General features: G+C 42.6%; 1 protein-coding gene across 4 annotated transcripts in view; it reads right to left on the bottom strand.

Annotated features, from left to right (window-relative positions):
* The window catches only part of TNC (tenascin C), a 193942-nt gene that overhangs the window by 8808 nt on the left and 164986 nt on the right, over nucleotides 1-20148 (bottom strand). For all 4 annotated transcript variants that reach the window (XM_075324090.1, XM_075324091.1, XM_075324092.1 and 1 more), the window contains 3 exons: nucleotides 14632-14728; nucleotides 4500-4661; nucleotides 2108-2271 (listed from right to left, as the gene is read on the bottom strand). In XM_075324090.1, the coding sequence (XP_075180205.1) occupies nucleotides 2108-2271; nucleotides 4500-4661; nucleotides 14632-14728 (423 nt within the window). The remainder of the gene's footprint in view (nucleotides 1-2107; nucleotides 2272-4499; nucleotides 4662-14631; nucleotides 14729-20148) is intronic.

The following is a 20148-nucleotide window of genomic DNA, read 5'->3' as shown; positions in this document are numbered from 1 at the left end:
CAGTGACAATTGCACAGAATATAGCAGATTTTTAGACCCAATAAAAATTACATTTCATTAAAATGTTCATGTACCTTTTGGGCCATGGTGGCTAATTGAAAATCATTTTTTTCTTATTTTTAAAACTAGTAATAATAGAAACAATAGCAAGTGAAAAGTAACTTCTTCAAATGGCATCTGTCAGCAGATTTTCGCTTCCACATGTTGGAGCAGTAAGATGCAGCTAGGGTCTGTCCAGGAAGAGAGGAATCCTCCCATGTGTCAAGACCTCACCCTCCGGACAGGCTCTAGAGTGTCCTAAGATTGGTGGGACGTCAGGGTATAGCTGCCAGCAGAACTCTAAACTGCTTGGGAGCTGCTAAGTCATCTGAGTACCCTAGTGAGACGCGGCAGCCGCAAGGAAAGGTTACAGGGTGAGGAAGCACATAGTGGACTCAGCTGCCGGAGGATAGTTCCCAGGACGGGTGACAGGAAGATAAACCCCGCCCATGAGAGCAGCAACAGCACAAGCGGCCCTGAGAGCCTGAAATAAGAGAGAAGTGGTGACCTTCAATAAACTGATTCCTGATTGTTTTACGAGAGATTTGTGTGTGCTCTGTGACGCCCTCCCTGTCAAGTCAAGATGGAGGTAACACCAGACGTAATTATAAGTGCCTCACACCCCAATGGGAGCATCATATGGACACACCCATTTAATGAAGCAAGGGGAAACATTGCTGGCCATCACCTGGCTCCCCTCTTCAAAGCCATCCCTGAATTCTATGTTTTAACCCTTGCAGCATACTGTCTTCAACTTATATAGCAAAAACTTGCTGACAGATTCCCTTTAAAATGTATAGGTTTTTGCAGACACAGGCTCAAATTTACACTAGCCCAAACTGGCCAAAAATATTCACTAAAATATAATGAACTCGGTGTAGACCAAAAACAATTGGATAAAGCAACATGTTTTTCTGGAGAAACACATTGATGGCCTAATCTGAGATTAGTAGAGATCTGACCCAAAAGATAAGTAGTGAGAAGAGTCTTGTGAAAGCTTATTGAAGCACCGTGAGGAAGCTTTGCCTGGTACAGAAGCATAACTACATACACCTTGAGGTTCAGAGTCTCAGCTCCTACCAATGACACTGAACCTGAAGAGACCCAAGCTCATAATAAGGGACATTCAATTTGTGGAGAATAACTTCTCTGCAAATGAAATGTTTCCGAAAAATCTACGAGACCAGGAAAATTTGAATTTTGCCTGATCCGCTCATATGTAATTGGGATCTTAATTACAAGGTTCCCCACAGTGATGTCATCTTTTCGGAATAAGGAATATATTTCTGCATGATTCATTCTCAACAAGCAAAATCCTAAAAACACCATCTTAATAAATCCCAAACCGCCTATAAAAATAGGCCTAAGGGATAATGCACAACTCCACAATACATGAAAATAGGAGGACAAAGAGTATATCATGCAGAATATTTATTTTATTATTATTCAATAGGGTATTAATATTTTTTTTATCAAATTTAATTTACAATAAGAAATATTCAGATGTACATATAACAAAAGGACAGTGAGCATGTAAAATTCATGGTCGTAGCTGCTCGTTTGACAATGCGGAGGAGGGTATATAAATGTCAATAAATAGGCCTCATAAAGTGCAAGTGCAAATCACACAAAATCAGAAGGAATCCCAGGAAAGTACCAATATTATATAAGTGGTGGGCAGAAGTCAGGGAAAAAAACCCTATTAAATAGTAAGCAAAATTAGCTATCAAAGCCCATACATTAAAGGTAACAAAACCCAGTGAAAAAGAGGCATGTACAAGATAAATAAATACCACCCCCTCAGTAAGAAGGACCCCCAACGTACGTTTCACAGGTTTCTTACCATAAGGTACAGAAAAAATCAACCAGCTTCATCAGGGGAGTGACAAAATAAATTTGATAAAAAAAATATTAATACACTATTGAATAATAATAAAATAAATATTCTGCATGATATACTCTTTGTCCTCCTGTTTTCATGATTAATTCTCAACCAGATCCGTGATGACTTTAGGATTTGTAACAGTAGTAATGGTGGAAAGTCATACATGGAAAAGTTGGTGCTTACCTGGCTGTGGCTTTTGTCACCATATCTACCCATAAGGTTGACTCTGTGACAGTTCTTGTACCAGAAAGCTCCTTTATAAGACAGAGCACAGTTGGTAATGGCAGAGTCATTGTCCTTGTCATATGTGGAAAATGGGCGTCCGTTGTGGTAAGTCATTGAATCTCCTACAAAAGAAGAAAACCCACAGAATGTTAATATCATATCTGTCATTACTAATTGATAGTATATGTGCAGAATACTATAACTGTTCACATACATAGTATAGCAAAAATAATTTCCTTTAACTTAAAGGGGTTATCTGAGATTTGGCTTACTTTTTTATATGGGGCTAAGATAGAACTTACAGACAGATAATCGCTAACTACCATCCTATATTTCTCAATGCCAATTTCTTCCATCTCAGAGCAGTCATGGACCACTACTGCCAGCGATCCTGTGGCTTCTGGTGTTATTACATTGGAAGAGCAGCTCTTTCTCTTCTGGATCAGAGGAGTTACGGACCACTCCTGCTAACGATTCTGCAGCTTCTGGTGTTATTACATCGGCGGAGCAGCTCCTTCTCTGGCTCAGAGGAGTCACAAACCACTACTACCAACGATTCTGTGGCTTCTGGTGATATTATATCGGCAGAGCAGCTCCTTCTCTTCCGGCTCAGGACAATCTTGGACCACTCCTGCCAATGATTATGCTGCTTCTGGTGATATTACATCAGCAGAGCAGCTCCTTCTCTTCTGGCTCAGAGGAGTCTCGGACCACTCCTGCTAATGATTCTGCAGCTTCTATTGATATTACATCTACAGAGCAGCGCCTTCTCTTCCGGCTCAGAAGAGTCTCGGACCACTCCTGCTAACGATTTTTCAGATTCTATTGATATTACATCGGCAGAGCAGCTCCTTCTCTTCCGGCTCAGAGGAGTCACAGACCACTACTGCCAACGGTTCTGCAGCTTCTGTTGATATTACATCTACAGAGCAGCTCCTTCTCTTCCGGCTCAGAAGAGTCTCGGACCACTCCTGCTAACGATTTTTCAGATTCTACTGATATTACATCGGTAGAGCAGCTCCTTATCTTCCGGCTCCAAGGAGTCTCGGACCACTCCTGCTAATGATTCTGCGGTTTCTGGTGATATTCCATCAGCAGGGCAGCTCCTTCTCTTCCAGCTCAGAGGAGTCAAAGACCACTACTGCCAAGGGTATGCAGCTTTTATTGATATTACATCGGCAGAGCAGCTCCTTCTCTTCTGGTTCAGAGGAGTCTTGGACCACTCCTGCCAACGATTCTGTGGCTTCTGGTGTTAGTACATCGGCAGAGCAGCTCCTTTTCTTCCGGTCTGCTCTGTTGATGAGCATCACTGCAGACGTCATGCTGCTTGACAACTGACTTACCACTGCTGGGGGTCGACTGTTAATCAGCATGGTGTCTAAAGTGACCCAAGTCAACAGAACAGACCGGAAGGGAAGTAGCTGCTCTACCAATGCAATATCACCAGAAGCCACAGAACTACTGGTAGGAGTCATCCGTGACTACTCTGAGCCAGAAGAGAAGGAGCTGCTTTGTTGATGTGAAGTCAAATAAAGAAGCAGAATCACAGAAAGGAGCAGTTTGTTACCTCTGAGCTGGCAGAGATCGGACCCAGGTAGAACATGCAGGTAGTTAGCAACTCCCTGTCTGTAAGATCTTAGCCCTATAGCAAAAAAAGACTCTTCAAAAAAATCATGAGTCTTTTTCTCTCCACCTGTCATGTCCTGTCTGTCAAACTGCATACAGGAATAAAAAAGAGATGGGCTTTGAGTTGAGGATAGGTGAACCATTGGACAATGGCAGGAGCAGTACATGCTAGGAAATAAGAGAAAGGAAGTTCCAGCACCTATAGTGCTGGAAGAATGGAAATGAAAAGGCACCACTCACTCACCAGCATGAATGGGACATTACAATATATTAGAATTAAGAGCGCTCCGTTACATACTAGACTGGTTTAAAAGCAGTTATAACTTATTTTTCCGGTGATAAAGGCAACAAGACTATGCTTTTCTACAGGTTTAATTGAAAAGACAGGTACTCTTTTAATTATATAAACACCGATCATTTATTCAAAACATGACAACTTAATCAATTTGCTATTCCCTTCACATCCACATTTAACAATATCATCCTAATGGTAATTAAGGAGGTAATTAAATATCTAATTACAGTAGGTAAAATATTAGTGTGTAGAAGCTCAGCCTAAATAATGAATAAATATGATTAATAGCCTACCTAAGTAAAACATGTACATCAGTACGGCCATTATATGCAGCATTGTAATATGTGTGGAAGAGATAATGACTGTATAAAATTTTATATAGACATTAAAAATTGGAAAATATATCTGTTACACTCGATAAGCACCTACCTGCGGATCCGGAGTAACCATCAACCTTCAGTCTGTACCGGCTCCTGGAATCACCAACCTCAAACTTGTCATAAACAGCATAGGCCGTTTCACCAAGGTCTCGAAGGTCAACACGCAACTCATATTGTCCCTGGGATGTAATTTTGTGCAAGTTCTCCAGACCTATAAATGAGACGTTCTTACATTAGTACAATGTCACAACAATTGTATTCTCAAGACATGAGCCCAATTCGATCATGACGAACTTTGTCCACAATTTCAATAGGTCCTGCAGACTTAGAAAACAGGGTTCACGATCATTATCCCCCAAACATTTTTGCATTGTTTTCTTGTCTGGCATTGCATTTCAAATTCCAAAGAGTTTAGCTGCAATACCTAAACACTACCAGAGGGGGGGGCTGTTTCTAGGAAAAGACTTTTCCTAATCCCGGAAAACCCTTTTAATTGAAATGATTTTGCATGTCACAACAGCTTTTCTCTTGTTACCAGCTGATTTACCAAGGAAACAACTTAGTACTTTTTTACACACGTCAATGATTTTACCAATCTACTTATTACTGAACATATGCAAATCTATTCGCAGGACCCTGGCCACAAGTTTGGCCTGTGGCTATCCATGAAGAGCCCTGCGAGGCACCTTCATCATGCCAGAGTCCCTGGTGCCACTTTTAATTTAAAAAAGTCATCACTCTGTGCTTCTTGAGAAACTATGTGTTTATTCTAAATTTTCTCCAATGTACTCAAAACCAATAAAACACAAAACCTCAAACAACTCACACATCTTGGAAGAGAACTTCCTTTTTCATAGCAGTGATGCATCTTGGAACATATCTTTTATGTGCTCTGATAGTTTCCTTTATGTGCCCTTATATGTTTTATGTACCCTTATCATATCTTTTATGTGCCCTTATTATGTCTGTTATGTACCCAATGGTATCTTTTATGTGCCCTTATCGTATCTTTTATGTACCTTGATTATATCTTCTATGCATCCTTTTCATATCTTTAATGTACCTTGATCATATCTTTTATGAGCCCTTATCATATCTTTTATATACCCAATCGTATATTTATGTACCTTTATATCTTTTATGTGCCCTTATTATACCTTTTTTGTACCAAAATCATATTTTTTAGGAGCCCTTATTATATCTTTCTTGCACCACAATCTTATCATTTATGTCCCCCTATCACATCTTTTATGTGCCCTTATCATATCTTTTATGTTCCCTTATCATATATTTTATGTGCCCTTATGTCTTTTATGTGCCCTTATCATATCTTGTATATGTCCTTATCATATCTTTTATGTGCCCTTATCATATCTTGTATATGTCCTTATCATATCTTTTATGTTCCCTTATCATATCTTGTATATGTCCTTATCATATCTTTTATGTTCCCTTATCATATCTTGTATATGTCCTTATCATATAGTTTATGTGCCCTTACCATATCTTTTATGTGCCCTTGTCATATCTTTAATGTGCCCTTATTATATTCTTAATGTGCCCTTACCATATTTTTTATGTCCCCTTATCATATCTTTTAAGGCTGCTTTACACGCTGCGACATCGCTAGCGATCTCATTAGCGATGTGACACGCTAGATCGCAGATGCACACATAGGTCGTTTTCTAGCGCCAGTCACATGTGTGATCTCGGCAGATTGCATCTGCGATCTAGTGTGTCACATCGCTAACGAGATTGCTAGCGATGTCGCAGTGTGTAAAGCACCCTTTATGTGCCCTTACCATATCTTTTATGTTCCCTTACCAAATCTTTTATGTGCCCTTATCATATCTTCTATTTGCCCTTATAGCTTTTATGTGCCCTTACTATATCTTTTATGTGCACTTATCATATATTTTATGTGCCTTGTCATATCTTTAATGTACCCTTATTATATCCCTTATGTGCCCTTCCCATATCTTTTATGTGCCCTTAACATATCTTTTATGTGCCCTTACAAAATCGTTTATGTGCCCTTATTATATCTTTTATGTGCCCTTATCATATCTTATGTACCCATACCATATCTTTTATGTGCCCTTATCAATGATAAGGGCACATAAAAGATATGATAAGTTATCAATCTTTTATGTGCCCTTATCATATCTTTTATGTGTCCTTATCATATATTTTATGTGCCTTTACCATACCTTTTATGTGTCCTTACCATATCTTTTATTTTCCTTTATCATATCTTTTATGTGCCCTTATCATATACTAGAAGGTGGCCCGATTCTACGCATCGGGTATTCTAGAATTTACGTATTGTGTAGTTAATGTATGATTTTTGTTATATATATCTATATATATATAGATGTTGTTGTGTGTAGTTACCAAGTGTTTGTGTAGGAGCTGTACATGTTCTGGGTGTTGTCTGGGTGTGGCGGGGGGTGAGAGTGGTGTTGTGTGTGTGTTGCGTGTGTTGCGTTGTTTGTTGAGCGCTGTGTGTTTGTAGCGTTGTGTGTGTGTGTGTTGCGCGGTTTGTGTGGGTGTGGTGTGTTTTGGGGGGAGGTATGTTTTGTGCAATGTGTGTGTTGCATGATATGTGCGTATATTTATGTATGCCGCGGTGTTTGTGTATTGGGTGTTGTGTGTGTGCAGCGTTGTCTGTGTGTGTGGGTGTCTGTGTAGGGCGGTGTTTGTGGTTCCCAGTGTGTGTGTGGTGTGTTGTGTGTGTTGGGGGAGGTGTGCACCTCCCATCGTGCTCCATCCGCCATGCTGCGCACCCCCCATCGTGCTCCATCCGCTATGCTGCGCACTCCCAAACGTGCTCCATCCGCCATGCTGCGCACTGCCAAACGTGCTCCATCTGCCATGCTGCGCACTCCCAAACGTGCTCCATCCGCCATGCTGCGCACTCCCAAACATGCTCCATCCGCCATGCTGCGCACTCCCAAACGTGGTCCATCCGCCATGCTGCGCACTCCCAAACGTGCTCCATCCCCCATGCTGCGCACTCCTCATCGTGCTCCATCCCCCATGCTGCGCACCCCCCATCGTGCACCATCCCCCATGCTGCACCAGCATCAGCCTCTCTGCCCCCAGCATCAGCCTCTCTCTTCCCAGCATCAGCCTCTCTCCTCCCAGCATCAGCCTCTCTCCTCCCAGCATCAGCCTCTCTGTCCCCAGCATCAGCCTCTCTCCTCCCAGCCTCAGCCTCCCCCAGCATCAGCCTCCCTCTCCCAGCCTTCCCCAGGATCAGCCTCTCTCCTCCCAGCCTCCGTCCTCCCAGCCTTCCCCAGCATCAGCTTTCCCCTCCCAGCCTCCCTCAGCATCAGCCTCTCTCCTCCCAGCCTCAGCCTCTCTCCTTCCAGCCTCCCCCAGCATCAGCCTCTCTCCTTCCAGCCTCCCTCAGCATCAGCCTCCCCTTCCCAGCCTTCCCCAGGATCAGCCTCTCTCCTCCCAGCCTCCTTCCTCCCAGCCTCCCCCTCCCAGCCTCCCTCAGCATCAGCCTTCCCCTCCCAGTCTCCCCCAGCATCAGCCTCCCCAAGCATCAGCCTCCACCAGAATCAGCCTCTCTCCTTCCAGCCTCCCCCAGCATCAGCCTCCCCAAGCATCAGCCTCCACCAGCATCAGCCTCCCTCGTCCCAGCCTCCCCCAGCATCAGCCTCTCTCCTCCCAGCATCAGCCTCTCTCCTCCCAACATCAGCCTCTCTCCTCCCAGCATCAGCCTCTCCTCTCTGTCCCCAGCATCAGCCTCTCTCCTCCCAGCCTTCCCCAGCATCAGCCTCTCTCCTCCCAGCCTCCCCCAGCATCAGCCTCCCCCAGCATCAGCGTCTCTTCTTCCAGCCTCCCCCAGCATCAGCCTCTCTCCTTCCAGCCTCCCCCAGCATCAGCCTCCCTCTCCCAGCCTTCCCCAGGATCAGCCTCTCTCCTCCCAGCCTCCGTCCTCCCAGCCTTCCCCAGCATCAGCTTTCCCCTCCCAGCCTCCCTCAGCATCAGCCTTCCCCAGCATCAGCCTCTCTCCTCCCAGCCTCAGCCTCTCTCCTTCCAGCCTCCCGCAGCATCAGCCTCTCTCCTTCCAGCCTCCCTCAGCATCAGCCTCCCCTTCCCAGCCTTCCCCAGGATCAGCCTCTCTCCTCCCAGCCTCCTTCCTCCCAGCCTCCCCCTCCCAGCCTCCTTCAGCATCAGCCTTCCCCTCCCAGTCTCCCCCAGCATCAGCCTCCCCCTCCCAGCCTTCCCCAAGATCAGCCTCTCTGCTCCCAGCCTCCTCCAGCACGCCGTGCTCCTCTGCCGACACTCACACACCCGATCGCATACACTCACACACACCCGATCACATACACTCACACACACCCGATCGCATACACTCACACACACCCGATCGCATACACTCACACACACCCGATCGCATACACTCACACACACCCGATCGCATACACTCACACACACAGACACTGACGATATCGCACATACGCGCTCACACTCACAACATCCGGAGATACCACATGCTTCTGGCCATGTGATCCTCCTGGAAGGTCACAACAGCACAGTATCGAGGCCGAGAAGCAAGGGATATCGCCGGATGCTGTGAGTGTGTGGATGCGATGTGATGTGTATGTGAGGTATGTGTGAGGTGTGTGTGAGAGTGAGTGTGATCTGATGTGTGTGTATGTGTGTGTGTGTGCTGTTATGTGTGTGCCTGTGGATCTTCCGCCGCTGCAGGACCTTGATGCGCTTGTAACCAGCTGGTAACTATGCTAGCATGGTTACCAACGTATCCACACCACTCCAGTGCGAGCGGGGGGGGGGGGAGTACAGTACTCACCTCCGTGACAGCCGTGTCAGTTCGGGGAATGCGCGGGGGGGGGAGGGGGGGGGGAGTACAGTACTCACCTCCGTGACAGCCGTGTCAGTTCGGGGAATGCACGGGGGGAGGGGGGCGGGGCCAGAGCTAGCGTGCATTGCGTGAGGGGGGCGTGGCGTGGCTGAATTGCCAATGCCTGCAGGGTGCCGGGGCGAGAGGCCAATCTGTGGGGGGGGCGGAGCCTGGGCGAGCGGCTGGCCAATCCGTGTGGGGGCGCAGCCTGGGCGAGCGGCCAATCCGTGGGGGGGGCGGGGCCATGGCGAGCCCAGCGGCCAATCAGCTTTGTGTCACCGTAAGGACACAATTTTGGAGTATGACAGACAGACAGACAGACAGACAGACAGACAGACAGAATAAGGCAATTATATATATAGATTTTATGTGGCCTGATAGTATCAATTTGTGTGGGGCCTGAATGATGATATTCGGGACTATTCATCCCTATATAGTTATTATCAGCCAATATAAAAATGTCCTTTCAACAAGCGCCTATTGACTTGTTACTTTGTCAATCATTACGAGCAGATTTTATACTATGGAAATATATTGGAGTGGGAGTTTTTTTTTCACTTGGGACTTTACAGGAACCGTATGAGGACAAAGAAATCCAACAAAAATATGTAAATATTGTATTTTTTTTTCTTTTTCCCCTGTTAAACAGTTACTGGTTTAGAAAATTATTCATAACCCATGAGCTTTGCTAATGATTTCTTAACTGTGTGTTAGTGCGTGTAATTCTTGTTTTTAGTTGGTAAATTAGCTTTCATTTTGCTTTTTTTTTTTCTAAATAATTTGAACAGAATGAATCAATTTAACTGGATAATCTGGCATTATTACTGTTCTGTACGATAATGGCAGTGGAATAATGACTTGGGTTTTTTTTTTTCTTCACAAAACATCATTTTCCGTTGCTGAAGTTAATTGCTTGTCTGATACTGTTCAACAAAATAACACATTTCAAACTAGAAAAAAAAATCTATACTAAACTAATCTGTTATTTTTGTGCTCCGCACTGTTATATAAAGCCAGAACCCCGTGGTTCAAATGTAAGTCTTTGTGTTGTAGATCCCAAATTACTCTCTTGTGGAGATTTGAGTGGGCACAAATGAGGACAAACGGGTTTTAAAATATGTTTATAAATATGTTTTATATGTTTCAAAATAGAAAAAAATTGAAATCTGGAAATAGGGTTCTGAAACCCCTGCCGCATACAATGCTCCTGCTATAGCCACCTATGTTATATAAAGACTGCCAGGGTGGGATTCGCTAATGCTTTATGGCCTTCCTTTTCACAGCATGATGTTCTTAAGATTCCTACATATAGAAAATAGCTATTTTGGTAAGTCAGCCTATCTACCATGGACATTACAGATTTTTTTTTTGAAGAGAAAAAGAGAAATATCTGTCTTTCTGTTTCTTTCTGTCTCTCTAGATCTGTGTCTCTCTCTTTCTCTCTGTTTGTGTCTGTTTCTCTCTGTTTTTCTCTCTGTCTGTCTCTTTATCTCTCTCTATCAGTCTCTGTCTCTCTCTGTCCCTCTGTTTTTCTCTGTCTCTCTCTTATTGTCTCTCTGTCTCTCTGTCCCTCTCTGTCTCTCTCTGTCTGTTTCTCTTTGTCTTTCTCTCTGTCTGTCTCTCTGTCTTTCTCTATTGTTTTGTCTGTCTCTCTGTCTTTCTCTATCTCTCTGTCTGTCTCTCTGTTTCTCTCTCTGTCTGTCTCTCTGTTTCTCTCTCTGTCTGTCTGTCCCTCTCTGTCTCTCTCTCTCTTTCTCTCTCTCTCTCTTTCTCTCTGTCTGTCTCTCTGTCCCTCTCTGTCTCTCTATCCATCTCTATCTTCCTCACTGTCTGTTCCTTTATGTCTCTCTCTGTCTTTCTCTCTGTCTGTCTCTCTGCCTGTCTTTATCTCTCTGTCTTTCTCTATCGTTTTGTCTGTCTCTCTGTCTTTCTCTATCTCTCTGTTTCTCTCTCTGTCTGTCTGTCCCTCTCTCTCTCTCTCTCTGTCTGTCTCTCTGTCCCTCTCTGTCTCTCTATCCATCTCTATCTTTCTCACTGTCTGTTCCTTTATGTCTCTCTCTGTCTCTCTGTTTCTCTCTCTGTCTGTCTGTCCCTCTCTGTCTCTCTCTCTTTCTCTCTGTCTGTCTCTCTGTCCCTCTCTGTCTCTCTATCCATCTCTATCTTTCTCACTGTCTGTTCCTTTATGTCTCTCTCTGTCTTTCTCTCTGTCTGTCTCTCTGCCTGTCTTTATCTCTCTGTCTGTCTTTCTGTTTCTCTCTCTGTTTTTCAAGCTTTGTCTGTCTCTGTTTCTATCCATCTCTCTCTCTGTGTCTCTGTCTGTCTCGTTCTCTCTCTCTGTCTGTTTCTCTATCTGTCTCTCTGTCTCTGTCTGTTTCTCTGTCTGTCTCTGTCCCTGTCTGCCTGTCTCTGTCTCTCTCTCTCTCTCTCTCAGTAAGAAAAAAAGTAATGAGACTTCAGCCTACCATAGGCAACTGCGCTCCAGGACTTGCAGGTGCTTGTGGTCCTCCAGGCCGGCCAGGCTGGTATATAGTTGAGAAAAAGTGAAGAGTGGACCCAGCACCACAATCCAGTATATTGTAATATCAAATAATGTATTAGGTATTAAAAAATCCAACAGATCCAAAACTTGAGAGAACATTCATAAGGGCACCTATGATTAAGGACTTGTTTTTACTTATTTTCCGAAACGCGTAAGGTGCCCTTATGAGTGATCTCTCAAGTTTTGGATCCGTTGGATTTTTTAATACCTAATAAATTCTTTGATATTACAATATACTGGATTGTGGTGCTGGGTCCACTCTTCACTTCTCTCTATCAGTCTTTCTCTCCATTTCTGTCTGTATCTCTGTCTCTCTCTCTGTCTTTCTCTGTCTGTCTGTATCTCTCTGATTCTTTGTCTCTCTGTCTGTCTCTCTGTCTGTCTGTTTATCTCTGTCTCTCTCTCTCTCTGTCTGTCTCTCCACCATTATTATATTACCTTACACATAAGCTGTCTTATACTAAGAATGTCCTTCGTTGCCTATAGCAACCAATCAAAGCTCTTATTAATGACCTGTAGCTCCCAGCTCCAGTAAATTTAATGTAAGCAGGGTTTCAGGTGAATAACTAAAGCATAGGGATAAATATTCCCCTCAATACATAGTCTATGAGGCGGCTATGCAAAATTTGTGATTGGAAATGCGACGGTGTGGATTCCTGTAGCGGACATACATACATAAACTCAGCTTTATACATTAGATAGCTTTTTTGGTAGGTCAACCTATTTACCATGGCAATTGCATATTTTTTTTAAGAGAATATGTTATCAGGATTTAACACCTTTCTTCCATTACTTATAAATTAGCATTTGATTTGACACTCAAATGAGGCTGAAGAGCTATTTGTAGATTTGAAACCTCCGTCACTCCAGCTCTATTCCCACCTAGTGCACCCTCTTCCTGCTTGACTGACGACTCCGCTGCCTGAAGTCACACAGCTCAGAGGATTTCAGTCAAGCAGGAGGAGGTGGCACTAGGTGTTGATTTGAAGCCTCTGTCACTCCAGCTCTATTACTATCCAACTTTATTAAATCCTGACGATAAACTGTTATCAGTAGAATGAGCTATACAATTCTCCTGCTATAGCTACCTATATTATACAAAGACTGCCAGGGTGGGATTTGCTAATACTTTATGGCCTTCCTTTTTCACAGCATTATGTTCTTAAGATTCCTACATATAGGAAATAGCTTTCTTGGTAAGTCAGCCTATTTACCATGGGCATTGCATATTTTTTCTTTGAAGAGAATATCTTATCAGTATTTCACACCTTTCCTCCATTACTCATACATCAGCATTCAAATTGATATTCAAATGAGGCTGAAGAACTATTTGTAGATCTGAAGCCTCCATCACTCCAGCTCTGTTCCCCGCCCAGTGCCGCCTCTTCCTGCTTGACTGATGTCTCCTTTGCCTGAAGTTACACAGCTCAGAGGCTTTTGGTCAAACAAGAGGAGGTGGTACTTGGTGTTGTATAGAGCTGGAGTGACAGAGGCTTGAGATCTACTAATAGTTCTAACGTTAATTACTCAGTAACAGAGAAACAGAATGGTGATATATTCTTACTTCCAGAAACAACAAAACTTTTACTTTGATTTGCCATTTCACACAGCTCAGGGGCTTTCAGTCAAGCAGGAGGAGGTGGTACTTGGTGTTGAATAGAGCTGGAGTGATGGAGGCTTCAGATCTACAAATAGTTCTAACGTTAATTACTCAGTAATGGACAAATGGACAGTGATATAGTCTTTCTTCCAGAAATAACAAAACTATCACTTGGATTTTCCACATTAAAAAGCCAACATCATGGGCATGAACAGTGTAGCTGATTAAACTTTCCTCGACATGTGCCCAGAACTCTCTCTCTCTCGTAAAGCAGGGCTAAGTACATTAGGCTTCACTGTGCAGGGTAATTTTCGATCAATTCTGGTGATGTTGGATCTTTTTTTTGGATGACAATTGGCATGCCCCACAAGACTTATTACAAGTTATTACTATATAACTTGACAAATTATAACTTTTTGCGAAACTGACTGGTGCCCTTTTTTTTGCCTATAAAAGATTTTTTTACAACCAATATTCACTAAGGCCACACACAAAGTCAAGGAGATTGGGGTGGGGAGAAGCAACTGGAGACCTGCCCCCGAGGACTCATCCAACAACTGGAGACCTGCCCCCAAGGAGTCATCCAACAACTGGAGACCTGCCCCCGAGGAGTCATCCAACAACTGGAGACCTGCCCCCCGAGGAGTCATCCAACAACTGGAGACCTGCCCCCCGAGGAGTCATCCAACAACTGGAGACCTGCCCCCCGAGGAGTCATCCAACAACTGGAGACCTGCCCCCCGAGGAGTCATCCAACAACTGGAGACCTGCCCCCGAGGAGTCATCCAACAACTGGAGACCTGCCCCCCGAGGAGTCATCCAACAACTGGAGACCTGCCCCCGAGGAGTCATCCAACAACTGGAGACCTGCCCCCGAGGAGTCATCCAACAACTGGAGACCTGCCCCCGAGGAGTCATCCAACAACTGGAGACCTGCCCCCGAGGAGTCATCCAAGACACAAAGTCTCCAATATATTTTCTTTGAAGTGCAGTATCATTTCAAAGTATAACATATAGAGTTACAGTAACATAGCTGGTGTTTTATTCTTAATGGCTGCAGTTCGGGCACCGAAATTTAAATATCAGGTTCCCTTTATATATGATATGCACCTTCTTCTTATTTGAGGATGTACATTTTGTTGGATGTATATTGGCTTACTTACCTAAGAAAAATTCATTTTTGGGATCACCAAATCCAGTGCTATATGTTCTCCAATTTTTGTAAAAATCTTCAGACCCATCAGTTCTTCTTAAAAATACCTAAAGGTAAAAAATAATTGTTTGTGTATTATACTGTGTATAAGAAAATCTAAAGGATACACTTACAGTAATACATAAGTTACTGTAATTCCTCCTTTCAATGCTGATTTTTCCACTATTGGACATACAACGTTTATAGTATTTGTCTATGATGCGCTGGGTATGGGCTCACTCCATATGGATTGATTCTGCTACCATCACTACACCAACAATTTATCACTATAACTATTTCTAGACACACTACATTTTACTATATTGCTGTAAAAACCCTTTCAATGTCCGTCTGTTATGAAATTCACAAAACATGGCCGCTTATATTTAGAAACAGCGGCCCCCTTGTCCATGAGATGTATGTGGTATTGTAACACAACCATAGTCCAGTGGCTGGGACTGAGCTGCAGTCCCATGCAAAAGCCTATGGATGACAGAAGAAAGCAGCAATGATTTTCTAATCTTCTCCAAATCTTTTAATTTCTTTTATTATTTCATATTAATATGGACTTGACTGAAATTCTTTACTTTAGAATGGACATTTACTGGGAATGAATGACTTAAAGGGGTGGTCCACTACTTAGCATTAATGTCCACATCGATGTAAATCTCATAGAGCAGGCTTTTCTCAAATAACTTGTGTAGTAAATTCTGTCTCTGAGTGGCGCTATTGTGGTCCACACATCCCCATCACGAGATCCCCAGGCTCTGTGACCTCTGAGATTCGGTGATGTCTCGTCAACTTCCAGTTGACCCGACATCATGGAGGCGGCCCAGTCTTCTGAGTGACTGGGCTGTGAGCGGAGTTTCATCACTCATCACAGCCCAGCATCTCTTCTGCTTGTGGCGCTCTGCAATGAAGGAGAGAGCGCATGAGATACTGGGCTGTGATGAGCGATGAAACTCCGTTCACAGCCCAGTCACTCAATGGAGACTGGGATTGCACTGGAAGTTGACGTGACATCACCGGATCTCAGACATCACGGAGCCTGGAGGGTCACATGGTGGGGTGAGCGGACCACAATAGCACCGCTCAGAAGCAGAATTTACTACACAAGGTATTTGAGAAGAGAAAAGACTTCCCTATGAGATATACATTGATGTGACCACTAATGCTAAGTAGTGAACCCCTCATTTAAAGTGGCTTTCCAAAATTTAATATTGAAGAATTGTCCTTACATAAGTAAGATTGGTGAGGGTCCAACTCCCTGTAGCTTCATGATCTCATGATTGAAGGGGTCGTGGCACAATAGGAATTGCACTTCACACATTGTGTAGTGACTATAAGTGTTACTGGTAGATGTAGAAACTTGGCACTCAAGATCAATGGGAATAGTTTGTTTCATTGTGAACAACTTGTAGGACCAGCACAAGCACAGATATTTCGGTCAAAAGACCTTCATCGGTGTGCATGCAGAGGGTCCTCAGAAAGTATAGTAGCGTGGCGAGCGGCGTAGCTGGGAATGGCGTGGTGTCCACCACTGTCTATAATAAAGGTCTTTAGACCGAAACATCTGTGCTTTTTCTAGTCCTACAAGTTCTTCACAGTAAAAACCACTATTCATGTTGATCTTGAGCGTCAAATTTCCACATCAACTTGCGACAGTTTGAACCATACTTGTGAACCACCCCAGAAGTTCCGTGTGTATCAACACTCTATAAGTGGTACTGCACCTCCCTCATATTCAGGGCAATGCAATGTACAGAGCTTTATCAGTTCCTAAGATCAGCTTATTAGTAGGGGTTTCAGAAGTCATACTCCTACCCAATCTGATCTTGATTTCCTGTCCTAAGAATAGGCACCTAAATTAAATGGAGTCTGTCAACCCAAACTGATCTCATGAACTAAGCACAAAACCCCGTGTGGGATAAAGTACCCAGAAAAAAATACATTGTAATTCATGTAATTGCTGCCTTCATTCTCCAAAAACTGAAGTTTGATCAAATATGCTAATTAAGGTGCTCATTGCTCCCTTGGTGTAGCCAAGAGACTTGGTCCACCCACTGATTTTGTATGACCCATCTTTTACACTGATTATGGACAGCACTAGCTTGCCTAAAAATGAACACTGGCATGACTGTTGCGGGACTCTGATGGGGTTAAGCCTTGTAGGAGGTGCTTGCTTGGTGGTGCCTCGTTCCAGGACTCAGACAGCTTTATTATGGTGTGGTCTCCACCGCAACACCGCCAGTAATATTTCTGGCTTTGCTGTGTGTAACTGATTCTGTGAGAGTTCTTTGTTGTTGTCCTGCTACCGTTACTCCTGTCCGACCTGACCTCTGTTCCTCCTGCCCGACCAGACCTTTGTCCCTCCTGCCCGACCTACCTCCTTCCCTCCTGCCTGACCTGACCTCTGTTCTTCCTGCCCGACCAGACCTTTGTCCCTCCCACCTGACCTGACCTCCTTCCCTCCTGCCTGACCTGACCTCCGTACCTCTCTCTCCTCCTGCCTCTAGTCCTGTTCCATGTCCTCTCATTTTCCCTACCCAGTGCTTACTTGTCCTCCTGGCATCTGACCTCGGCTCTGTTATCTGGCTTTGGCTTGATTACTCTTCTGTACAGACATGTCATCCCGGCATAGACTTTGGCTGATCGACTATCCCTGCGTTTGTGTTAACAACCTCTAGTGGGTCTCTGTATTACTGCACTAAGGAGTCTATCTCTACCTGGGTCCCAACGTCCCCTAGTGGTAGCTTGATAAACACTGCAGAGAAAGAAAGTGTGGTGACCCAGCAAGGAAATAGGGCATGCAAAACCTGTGGGGGGAACAATACCCTCAAAATCTGAACCACAGCAAGTATACGCTGAGAACCCTAATTTGCAAATTTGATTACACTTCAGAACAAAGCTGATTGGAACACAAAGGACGCTATTTTCTATAGAGTCTATATCCCCTAAAGGCTTCTTCTATCAGTTTAAGCTGAAAGACGCACCCTAAACTAGCAAAAAAGGACTCGAAATAACTTGTATAGTTAACAATATTTTAGGCTCTAACTGTGAGCTCAAAAATATTTTTTTGTCCATTAGCAAGAGTAATCAGCAACTAGAAAGAATATTTCCCATTTGGTAGGACCCAGTATGTTATTACATTATATGAATTATATTAGCACCTTGTAATTCATTATTTGTCCAGAGGTGGTGCTGCCAAGGAATAGGACATTTGCTTTAAGAAATTTTCCAAAGCAGACAACCCCATTGAATATATATTTTTTTAATATATGGGATGTCAACATTTTATCGTGTTTTGACAAAAGTCACCTGGAGTTGGTTAAACTGATAGGGACATGTCAGAGATAAACAATCATCTGCACAGCCAGGTTATTATTTTACATTCTTCCTTATGTTCTCTCCCAGCTGCTTACCACATGCCGGGGGAACGCTGGAAGAATTGCAAAAGAAAGAAAACGTACATGTGTATATTATTTTGGATAGATAGATAGATAAAGGGATAGATAGATAGATAGAGGGATAGATAGATAGATAGATAGATAGATAGAGGGATAGATAGATAGATAGAGGGATAGATAGATAGATAGATAGATAGATAGATAGATAGATAGATAGATAGATAGATAGATAGATAGATAGATAGATAGAGGGATAGATAGATAGATAGAGGGATAGATAGATAGAGGGATAGATAGATAGATAGATAGATAGATAGATAGATAGATAGATAGATAGATAGATAGATAGATAGATAGATAGATAGATAGATAGATAGAGGGATAGATAGATAGATAGATAGAGGGATAGATAGATAGATAGATAGATAGATAGATAGATAGAGGGATAGATAGATAGAGGGATAGATAGATAGATAGAGGGATAGATAGATAGAGGGATAGATAGATAGAGGGATAGATAGATAGAGGGATAGATAGATAGATAGATAGATAGATAGATAGAGGGATAGATAGATAGAGGGATAGATAGATAGATAGAGGGATAGATAGATAGAGGGATAGATAGATAGAGGGATAGATAGATAGAGGGATAGATAGATAGATAGATAGATAGATAGATAGATAGATAGATAAATAGAGGGATAGATAGATAGAGGGATAGATAGATAGATAGATAGATAGAGGGATAGATAGATAGATAGATAGATAGATAGCTGGATGGATGGATGGATAGATAGATGATACATGATAGATACATAGATAGCTGGATGGATGGATAGATAGATAGATAGATAGATGGTTGGATAGATAGATGATACATGATAGATAGATAGATAAACAGATAGATAGATAGATGGTTATATAGATGATACATGATAGATAGATAGATAGCTGGATGGATGGATGGATGGATAGGTAGATAGATAGATAGAGGGATACATAGATAGATAGATAGATAGCTGGATGGATGGATGGATGGATAGGTAGATAGATAGATGGATAGATAGATAGATAGATAGAGGGATACATAGATAGATAGATAGATAGATAGATAGAGTGATAGATAGATAGATAGATAGATAGATAGATAGATAGATAGATAGATAGATAGATAGAGGGATAGATAGATAGAGGGATAGATAGATAGATAGATAGATAGATAGATAGATAGATAGATAGATAGATAGATAGATAGATAGATAGATAGATAGCTGGATGGATGAATAGGTAGATAGATAGATAGAGGGATAGATAGATAGATAGATAGATAGATAGATAGATAGATAGATAGATAGATAGATAGCTGGATGGATGAATAGGTAGATAGATAGATAGAGGGATAGATAGATAGATAGATAGATAGATAGAGGGATAGATAGATAGATAGATAGATAGATAGATAGATAGATAGATAGCTGGATGGATGGATGGATAGATAGATGATACATGATAGATACATAGATAGCTGGATGGATGGATAGATAGATAGATAGATGGTTGGATAGATAGATGATACATGATAGATAGATAGATAAACAGATAGATAGATAGATGGTTATATAGATGATACATGATAGATAGATAGATAGCTGGATGGATGGATGGATGGATAGGTAGATAGATAGAGGGATAGATAGATAGATAGATAGATAGATAGATAGCTGGATGGATGGATGGATGGATAGGTAGATAGATAGATGGATAGATAGATAGATAGATAGATAGATAGATAGATAGATAGAGGGATAGATAGATAGATAGATAGATAGATAGAGGGATAGATAGATAGATAGATAGATAGATAGATAGATAGATAGAGGGATAGATAGATGGATAGATAGATAGATAGAGGGATAGATAGATAGATAGAGGGATAGATAGATAGATAGATAGATAGATAGATAGATAGATAGATAGATGATACATGATAGATAGATAGATAGCTGGATGGATGGATGGATGGATAGATAGATGATAGATAGATAGATGATACATGAAAGATAAATAGATAGACAGACAGA

Source organism: Anomaloglossus baeobatrachus, chromosome 9, assembly GCF_048569485.1.
Source record: "Anomaloglossus baeobatrachus isolate aAnoBae1 chromosome 9, aAnoBae1.hap1, whole genome shotgun sequence".
Classification (NCBI taxonomy): domain Eukaryota; kingdom Metazoa; phylum Chordata; class Amphibia; order Anura; family Aromobatidae; genus Anomaloglossus; species Anomaloglossus baeobatrachus.
Note: the sequence above shows the minus strand (reverse complement) of the source record. Positions and strands in the feature narration are given on the sequence as shown.